This window comes from Salmo salar, chromosome 28 (genome assembly GCF_965601325.2).
Source record: "Salmo salar chromosome 28, fSalSal1, whole genome shotgun sequence".
NCBI lineage: Eukaryota > Metazoa > Chordata > Actinopteri > Salmoniformes > Salmonidae > Salmo > Salmo salar.
In genome coordinates this window covers 5,452,504-5,463,085 of record NC_138318.1, presented here as the reverse complement: position 1 = coordinate 5,463,085, position 10,582 = coordinate 5,452,504, and the positions used below count along the sequence as shown (strand labels likewise).

At 38.9% G+C, this 10,582-nt stretch overlaps 1 protein-coding gene across 34 annotated transcripts in view; it reads left to right on the top strand.

Moving 5' to 3' along the window:
- Window positions 1-2,277: 2,277 nt before the first annotated feature.
- LOC106589326 (transcription factor 7-like 2) overlaps window positions 2,278-10,582 on the top strand; it is a 102,323-nt gene continuing 94,018 nt past the window's right edge. For 6 of the 34 annotated variants that reach the window (XM_014179152.3, XM_014179149.3, XM_082970405.1 and 3 more), the window contains exons 1-3: window positions 3,420-4,041; window positions 4,190-4,256; window positions 4,398-4,522. In XM_014179152.3, coding sequence (XP_014034627.2) covers window positions 3,853-4,041; window positions 4,190-4,256; window positions 4,398-4,522 — 381 coding nt within the window. In that variant the 5' untranslated portion in view covers window positions 3,420-3,852. Of the gene's footprint in view, window positions 2,340-3,416; window positions 4,042-4,189; window positions 4,257-4,397; window positions 4,523-10,582 lie in introns of those variants that run through there. The other 28 variants (XM_014179150.3, XM_082970404.1, XM_082970411.1 and 25 more) reach the window with 9 other exon arrangements.

Here is a 10,582-nt window from a genome sequence, read left to right as displayed (position 1 = left end):
ATACCTACCGAGGTAGAAGTAGAGCTAATAAACCAGAATGTTGCCATTTCATCATGTTAGTCTGACCTGTTACTTGCACAAGACAACTCCTCTTCATATTGTGCTTTTTACTTAGAAACATTATAATGCCAATATAATGTTATCCTTTGTACAGAGTGCGTATATAGGTTGGGGAATTAATTTATAGTGTTCAATAATCTAATCAATCTACAAATGCTTGGTTAAACAGATTGTTAAAGAAATTGTGGCATGGCGATAGTATTGATTGCATAAGACATCTGTACTCATTTATGCTACTTACTCTCCGACGTTATACTTATGTTTTCTTTTCTGTACTTTTCTGTAGGCCTAATACTTTCTGTATTTTTTCCAGCTTTATGGGTTGTATTGTATGTTTGTACTGTACACTGGCAGGAAACATTAAATAACCACATTCACTAAACCAGCTTTTGAAACAAGTTTTATTTCTGTGGTCCGATTTGCTTTTACAATAATGATGAATATACATCATAAAAGGATCTTTGCATAATCAAATACATTTTTAAATCAATTTCCCCATTATTGTCCTTTACACAATGTGGAGAGCCATTAGAAACACATAATTGTGGTTAACCATGTCATTATTCATATGATATAATTCATCTGAACTGTACTGGAAAAAACGCTAAAATGGTTAGCAGCGCCTCCCCATACAATGGGGGAAATTTGCAATTGACTAAATGCAAAAAAAAGGTTAAATGCCAAGTTCCACTTGTTAAAGACAGACATCTTTATATTGCTTTATTCATCTAGCTCAGAGGGGATATGGCATGAATCAAGCTGTCGTTACTATTAAACAGGGCTTTAAAATGCACATATTGTTACTATGAAAACAAGCGGTAGACAGACCCTATAATATGCTAATTGAGACCAGAGACATTTCAGCCTGCATGGTTGAGAATATAGAGGCATTGTGGGTAATTAACCATTTGCATAAAGAGTTTAGCATGTATGCAGAACTATCTTGCCCGATGTTGGCTGTAAGGACCACTAGGACTATTTTCACTGTAATATCTAGGAAAGAAGAGTGGGTGATCTAATACAGTAGCGTGTATTGCTGTATGCAGTGGTGAAAATGTGAGAAAATGTATAAATCCTATACATTTGATAACACTCCTCCATAGAAAAATTACGATAACACTCCACACACCCCAATGAACTCTCAGGCACCTGCTGAGGCAATCCAGGAAAGGGCGAGCTTGGAACTCCACTGCTTTGGTCTGGTCTGTGTGGGCTCCAGGTTTGTAGAGCTGGGAGGGGTGGGGTGCCTCTTCTCTGCTGCTACACAGACATACATGATTACCTAAGAAAAGCATCCTTATAATCCCTCCAGCCCCTACAATGCATCCTTCCTTCCTTCCTTCCTTCCTTCCTTCCTTTGCTAGAGGAACTCAATAATTTGACAATATTGTGTAGGTTTCCACCATATTGCTTTCAGCTGATCCAGTCATGCCAGATCAGTGATCATATTGCAGAAGGATGTGCTTTTAAAGAAGCCTGTTCTAAGCGAGTCAATATAGGCTACAGGTTCATTATATAGCCCTTATCTCTGTCATGCAGTAGGTCTATGTGAAATAAATGTTTGTCAACACAGTATTTTGACAACTGAGCAGAAGACAGACTCAAAACAAGTATATTATGCCATTTTTTTTTTTTAAACATTGTGTTACTATAGCTATATATTTTGTTTTTCTGGAGAAAAAAAAACATTTTATGATTTATTAAACATCACTTTTATGATTATTAAATAAAATATAGATTTCCCAGGCTTTTGGAGCCCCAGTGGACTACACACACACACACACACACACACACACACACACACTAGAGTGGTCTTTCTGGAGCAGTCAAGTGAGAGGTGAGGGTCAGCTATAGCCTGTTCATTAAACTGCTTATATATTTCACAATGCTTTTTCATAGGCTACCACCGACAGCTTGTTTGGGGGGGTCATCAAAATAGGAACCCTAGGCTTAAGTAGAGATATACAATTGAATAATTCAATTTCAGAATTAAGAGAAGCCTAAATAAAGAAAATAGTGCAGAAGATCAAATCCAAAGCGGTCGTTTTGTTTCTCCCCTTAATTTATTCAAACACTTGATCGCATTAATGATATTCATCGGCTGTTTGATGTCCGCGTGACCCTGATTGGAATAGAATTTGTGGCGCGAAACCCAAAGAGGTTGATAGAATAATGACTAGTTTTGAGTTCCAGAGGTTGCTGTTTTTGAACCACATTTGGGAGATGAAGGTGTGAAAACAAGCAGCGATAAACATTGAGGACTGCAGTCACATATTCCGGTAGGCTATTTTATATTCAATATCATTTAAGTCCAAAGAAGACTACGACAGTCAATTCCTACACTACACCATAATAAACTAAGGTCAACTGACTGGTGACCTGGTGTGGGCCTAGAGCTATCAAGGAGTTAAGCAGACTAATCTTTTGACAGGGTACATCATTTGTTTTTACACAAACGGTAGATGTTTAGCGTGGCATTAATTAAATTGTTGTACTAAAAATGTATAGCCAAACGTATAATTAAAACCACTGGATGACCATTATAAATAAACCTGCTCCATAATGTAATGAAACATTTCTTTCGAGTGCCGTTAAGAATTTGCACCCATGACACAAATGAGCTGTACAGTTTTTTTGGTGGCTTTTAAAAAAAATGTTTTACTGTGCTTTAGAAATCTGTCAGATGGAGAAAAGTACCTAGCACAAATTTACCAAGCCCCTGTCTGTTCTTTTATAATGAATAGGCTACAGGTTAGTCCTAAATCTCCGGCCTCATTAGACCCCTCTGCCTGTAGTCTTCCCAACGGTGTGCAGACATCGTCGCGTCCTTTATATTTCACACTCCATGCAAATATAGGCCTATTTTAAGTAGAACAACATTTTTTTACATGAAAATGCATAGGCTATGGATGCAACCTAATTGAGGATATAGTCTAGAATAGAAGATTATGCAATAGGATATGAAAAATGTACAACAAAAATGTCTAATATAATTGAAATATATTATAGCTTGCTTTAAAAGGGCTAAAGAAAAAAGAAGGAAAGGCTTCAAGCTGTCAGTGATCAAAATGGTATTCATACTGCTTCATAGCCTACACGAAGCAAATGTTGATAGATATAGGCTTATTCAAGTTCATTCTGGAAAGCATGCGCGGTCAACTTTTGGCCCCTGTGTCGTGACTTATCAAAATTGCTACACTGAAACTGGAGAAAATAAGGAAGTGCTCTCTACTCATTTTCAGCGGGAGACCGCCCATATATAGAATCCGTATTTACAAGTAACTCCTGTCTTTCGCTTATTTTGCTATAACAGCACAAAAGCAAACAGGGGCGCTTCACTGTCCCGCGCTCCTCACCAAAACTGCCTTTTCCTCACTCGCTTTTCTAACTGCACACTCGTCCACCGTCTTCCTCCAGCCTTTTTTCTCTCTCCCTATTTATGAAAACGTCACTTCAAGTCCCTCCCTTTTTGAATCTCATTAGTTTCTTGTGTGTTTCTCCCTGTCAATAATCCTGAATCCAGACTCTCTCTATTTCCATCCCTCTCTATCTGTCAATCAGCGCCGCCTTTGAACTGAAAACCACTCCGACCAACTTCAACTCACTCAATCCGAGCGGCTCAGCTCCATCTCCGGCTTCTTTTTCTGCCAAGGTTCCCCTCTTTTTAGTTTGTATAAACCGCCAGTGCTTGGAAAACGCCAATACAGACTCTAAACTTTAACTCGGATTCTAGATCACCAAGATCAAGGGTTTAAAACTTTGTGTTTTTGCCCCCCAAAATTGCTCGGGAAAATGCCGCAGCTCAACGGCGGTGGAGGGGACGATTTGGGTGCGAACGATGAAATGATTTCCTTCAAAGACGAAGGGGAGCAGGAGGAAAAAATTTCGGAGAACTTATCGGCAGAAAGGGATTTAGCAGATGTCAAATCTTCTCTTGTAAATGAATCAGAAACAAATCAAAACAGCTCGTCAGATTCGGAGGTAAGTGAAATAATCGGAATCGATTGGACATTCGGTAGTTTACAAACATTTACTTATTGTTCGCGAAATGTGCAACCACGGTATATAAAAGTAATGCTTTCCCTATGTTTTTCTTTAATGCAACCCCTGTGTTTCGTTGTTTTTCAAGGCGGAAAGACGGCCTCCGCCTAGGTCTGAAACTTTCAGAGACAAAACAAGAGAAAGTTTAGAGGAGGGTGAGTTTCTGCTTGTCTGTCTCTTAGATTTGTACACAATGGCATATGAGCGTACCGAGTGCGTTTCTTGTAGAATCTCAGATGTATAAAAGTTGTCAAGGCACTTATAAAAGTTTTTCTTCTTTCCCCCCGCCATGTTAGCTGCGAAAAGGCAAGATGGAGGGCTGTTCAAGAGCCCACCGTACCCGGGCTATCCATTTATAATGATCCCCGATCTTACAAGCCCATACCTTCCGAATGGATCACTTTCTCCAACAGCTCGCACAGTAAGTTCATTTATTTACACCGATGTGCGTACATTAATGGACACACACAATTCACGTAGCCTTGAACGAACGCACATTGACACCCAGCGAGGTGTGTTTAGCTGTTTAAATGTAGACAGAAGTTTCGCAACTTTTCATGAACTGTACAATGGCATGCATGTCGCTTGCAACAATGTGCCTGCATGTTTCTCTGTAGCCTACAGTAAGTAGAATTCTATCAATAGGGATAATCAATTAATTTCATCACCTCAAATAAAAAAATGGTATGCAAGGTCATGCGCACATGATGAATATTCCATTTTTTGTACACCTGTGATCAAATTATGGTACAAAATATGAACATTAATTTCAATAATAGCAGCAGTTTATAGTGGACAATTAAAAATTATTATTATTATGCTGCTTCTTCTTGAATTTATTATTAATGTTATTATTATCATGTTATTGTTATTATTATTATTATTACCTTATTATTATGTGTTTGTTAGGCTACCTCTGGCTCTGATTTCATACCGCCCCCTAATATAATGTTGTACTGAGCCTTCGCTATGTTGTTTTCACAACCTCATTGAAAACGTTTTTTTCTTTAACGCTTAAAACACATGACCCATTTAAACTTTTTTATCCTAGGGCAGTATAATAACACCTAACACAAGTTTCTATAAATATATCAACATACAGGAAACTCAAAAAAGCATTGAGAAAGGACCTTATAAAAACAAAGCCAATGTGTTAATTAGTTTATTTATGTAATTTGCATTGGTCAAACTGCATTGACATTAGCTGAAAGAGGCCTGTCATTGACAGTTACTTTGAATATGCAGACATTCATATTTTTACCTCAAACATTTAAATACATTTGAAATCATTTATTTATAGGCTGGAAATTGTTTGATTTTTACATGTTGTAGCTCATGTATACCACTCTAGCCTGTAATGGGTAAACCATTGCTCTTAAAAGCATGTGCCATGTAAAACGTTATTTATAAATAAATTCATGTTATTTATTAGAGGCAATCAGCTCAGCTATAATTATGCATACTTATTCATTTACTCGCCACCTCCTAGTCCCACTGGGCAATAGCAATGCTTAGGCGGGATAATTTTCTAAACCTTTTATTTATTTATTTATTTACTTTTTTTTTTTTTTTTTTTTTTAATGGTTGCAATTACAAGTCATTGCTTTAGGACCTGTCATCTCATCTTACAAGGTTAAGGCAAAGACCAGGCATTAGGAAATATGATCTTACCCCCACATATACCTCTGGGTAATGAAACTGATATTTGTTTCCTCAATTTAGTGCACCACACACACCTTGAAAATGAACACACATGTGATAGACAATGTAATGCACCCTTTTGTGTCTGACACATGTTCACTTTTTAAGTATTTTAAGCATGTCTTATAACATGTCTACAAAATAATTGCACATATATGACACTTTATTTACATCTTACTGAATTATCTTGCTATTTGTATATTTTATGATTTGGTGTTTTTATTAAATGTGTGTCTTGTCCGTATTTGAGACCGTTTGACATTCTTTACCATTATTACGCAGTAGTGTGTCCCTCATGTTCACAATACTGGTGCATTTGCAGGACTAGTCATCCTTTATTCCCATCAGGGCACACACCCACACTGGGTTTAAGCTTGCTATTTGTTTCAATGGGTTAGTTTCTTTTTGCACATGTTCACTATAGTGCCAGGTCCAGTGCTTGCGCACATAACTTCCACATTAGAATGTGCTTATATACCAAACTGATAAAAACAAAGTCATGGAATGCCCTTGCAGTGTAAGAAGATGCTGCTGTACTTGTCTCAAATCTGATATCAGGTCTGTGTACAGTCTACCTCCTTGTGCCCATTAGTTCAGTGGTTGTCAGAGGTAATTCAAAATCTGGAAGCTTTTCATAGTAGCCTATTTGATCAGTTTTGTTACACACTGTCATTCTGTCTACTCCACCACCTCCCTGTATGTAAGATAAGATCATCTGCAAAAATAACATTTTAGAAAAACCCAGTGATCCGTGTTTAATTGGTTTACAATGCAAGGAGACGTTGCAAACGTGATCAAATTTATTGCACAATTAAAACTGCACTATAAATGTTCAGTACAGCTTTATTCAAGATCACGTCATACCTTTTTGGCTTATGATGGTTTACCTAGTGCACTAACCAAACCCTCCTCTCAGGTCGGTTACATTTAGCACCGTGTGTGTCCACCCATTAGTGTTTTTTTTGTGTGTGGCTGTTGTATTCATAAATGTATAGCATCAATAATTCACCTGGGCATTGATTATCTGTCTTCCTCCCTAACTAGTAAGGAAGGCTACAGAATATAACTGGTACTGTGTCTGTGATTAGAAATGGCTAGCTCACTCCATTGTTGTATGTTTCTTTGATATAGCAGGCTTTGTCAGTTGCTTTTTCTCCTCAATCCAATTTTCTCATTTGATCAATTTTGGGTCTCATTGGTGCAGACGGTTCAGTACTATTATTTTGCAATTCATGATTTGGCATGTGTGTGCAATCTTTTTTTGTTGTTTCCATACTTTTAGACATATAATGGCCCAATGTGATATGATTGTGATGTTACAGCCTTGCCACTTGATTTCTCTTTTTTTTTGTCAACTGGCCATGATATTGACATTTTGGGCATGCCTTTCTATGCTTCCTGTGATTCTGTTACTGCATGTCTTTTTTTGTGTGCGAGTCTGTGTGTGTGTGTTTGAATGTGTGGAGGTTAATCTGTCTGACCTCAGACAGCTATAACGAGCGATAGTTTGTTTTTTCCAACCACCTAAGTCTAAAAAGCTGTACAATTTGGGATAATTTAGCAATTTGACATGACGTTATGCCCAGGGTGTTAGGCCCCCTGCCCTCTTCTCCCCCTCTTCCCCTCATCCCTCCATTCCTTCTCCCTCCTTTCTCAACCTCACACAAAGGCCTGCTGGTTCAGTGGGAACAGGTTGAATTGGTGAAGTGGCCTGGCCAGCTAACTCCGGGTGCCATGCTGCTCCTTGCACCTCTCTCTCTCTTTGCGTTTGTGCAGATGCTCATGCTAACATGGGGCTTTCTGAAAAGGCGACGGGTTAACTCCAGTGCTGCTGGCTAACATCACACCTCAACAGGTATGCAGAGAGGAAAGAGAGGGAGCGGGGGCTGGGCGGCCAGCACTCTGGCATAGGGCTGCAGGGCCGTAAATCCGCCAGGTTTATTTACTGCCTCGGACTTATGAATGTTAAGATATTTGACGCCACCCCTGGCCCCATAATTCCTGGGGCCTGCAGACTTTTGGCTGGGGTTTTTGGTTTTGGGTTTCAACATCTAATTATGAGTAGTTTTAAAAAGAAGGAAAAAAGAGAGAGGGAGCGAGAACGCAACACCCTGCATCCCCTGGTCTATTTCGAGTGAAAAAAAGACGCTCTCGAAACCCGTGGCGATTCCACAGCAAGCTTGGCAAGAGGACACGTATGATTGAAACAATAGCCTTTTTCCTATTTTCTTTGTTTCACTTGTATTGTTGCAGCAGTATCTCTTCTATTGTGGTAGACCCACCTATTTAAAAATGAATGGCGCTTGCCTACACAATTAATGACTTACACAATTTTTACATTTTTGGGAGGGAATGGTGGATTTGTGGCAAGATTAGATTAGATCAGGTCAGCAGTGGTATTTGTACATTAGCCCAAATTTAATACATAGTGCAATCCTTTGTGTGTATGTAGATGTACTGGTATGGCCAAAATTGTATAATTGACACATACAGTATCTTTTTAAACATGTTAGCAGAATATGCATAACAATAGTATATCATATGGATTATGTGTGTTCTGGTACAGCTCTGAATGGCTTGTCCCTGCGAGGTGAGGAAAGATATCTTAATGCGGATTTAGGGGATAGACCCACACCTTATCAAATTGGCTTTACATGTTAATAGGGCTTAATTGCAATCCGCAGGGGGTTCATGGCACTACGCGTCCACATTTAGTCTTTCCTCGCAAAATGCACTCCACATTTTTTTAGAAGGCTGTGAAGGACACGCTCTCTTTCTTTTCCCTTCTTTCTCACCCCCCTTCCACTTCTTTATTTTTCTCATCCCATGCAAGGAAAATAAAAGGTCCTTATTTTTCTTGAGCTTGATAAACACCCATAAAAAGTGCAATCTGTTTTGGATTTGAGGGAGTAAAGTTGGGAAGTAAAGTTTGGCACCATTAAACTAAAATCGAGGCCTGCTAGACATTAGCGGCGCACTGCACATTCTCCAAGCTTAATTAGTCCGAACTGTAATTGTTCATGGTCTGCCAATAGGAGTAATGCTCAGGAAAAGTGGAGTTGCACTAAATCGGCCCACAGTTTTTAAAACAATAAATCACTTGCATATTTGTGTCGTGATTCAGATGGAGGCTCGACCTCTCCCATCTCGACATGTGGTAAATTGTAAAGTCAATGAATCGCAGATGTAGAGAAAGAGAGAGAGAGAGGGAGAGTACAGTAAGGTTTTGTTAGTGCCTAGTGAATGACTAGTAAAGATTTGCGATGTAAATATTTACTGATATTTTTTTCTTTCACTGGCAGGACTTAATTGTCTTATGCTGATGATGTTGGCAGGCTAAGCTGTGAAACCATACAAAAATGGCTCTCGGTCAGTTCGTTTGAAACGACACACAACAAAATCAGTCAGTCCAACATGTTTATGGGTGTGTTTTTAATTAGGTTTTTTAAATACTGTGATGGGAGTAGTTCCCTGGTGGTAGTGAACAGAGTTTGAGTGTAGTTTATGCCCAACTGCACAATCAACCCTGGTTTTGTTTTAATTTATTTATCAGACCTATGCAATTGAGCTTTGTGTAATAGAACTACTAATCTGATGTTCAATTTCAAATGCGTGTTGTGCTGAATGCACATTTTTTTATAAAAATAGGCCACTAACTGAAATATCTAACTTTTCTTCCTCAATAGAACTGTGGATGGGAAGGCACATTGCATAGACTACTGACAAATACACTTTCCCCCATACTGCAACAACAACCCCCCCCCCCCCCCCCCCCAACCTTCCAATTCCCTATCACTGGGCCACACTGCTTTATGCTATTCTGTCTCAAAAAAACAGCATTGGCTTAGCAGCTGTGCACTGGTGCCCCCCTCTTCTCCTTCCCCTCCACTCACCCCCTCTCTCCCATGCATTTCCATAAAGCTCAACACAAAGATCTCACTGTACATCTGGAATGCAACTTTTGTCATCTGTTAAATATAGTCTTACTGCCGGCCCACAGGGCTTGGGGCTCCCTGAAACATGGAAATCAAATTATATCCTATTTGTGTGTTTGCATTTGCATCTATGTACCATATGTGTGCGGCACAGTATGTGCATGCAGTGTGCACTCACATGTTTTATGTTCTTTGTACTATGCTCCCTAGATCCGAAGTATGTAAGATGCACGGATGTTCCTTGAATTTCAAGGAGCAGTTCTTAGGATTCTTTGCTCTATTGTCCTTATATCTGTCAAGTGTTCCGATACAAACGCACGTGTTGGGAGTGTTGGTTGCGTTAGCCCTGGACTGCTAGTCGAGATGTCAAGGTTTACCTTGCAGGCAATGACTCCTTAGATGATACTGATAGACAATCTCATCCTTTTATTCTATAATTCTACTGAAGCTCAAAGTTGTTTTCTCTATCCATCAATTATGGGATCAATATAGTTTAGAGCAGGTGCTAGCAGGGGTTTGTATTCCTTAACAATAGAGCTGTGCTTTTGCACTGCAACCAGTACAAAGATAAGATGTAGCTCTGTAGTATTGATTGCCTGTTTAAGGATAATTAGACCAATGACCTTTTATAGTGAAAAACTGTTTATGTAGCATTTTTTTAATGCATATGTAAGATAATTTACTGTCTGTTTTTTAGGTAAATAATTATTGATACTTTTATTTGTTCAATTTAAGACTAGGTATATTTATTTTTCGTCTGAGTGTGCATATTTCTGTAAGCCCATTCATTCATTATGCCGTGAGTCTCCAGCAGCGAAAGGAGTTTAACAGCGGACTGGGAGAGA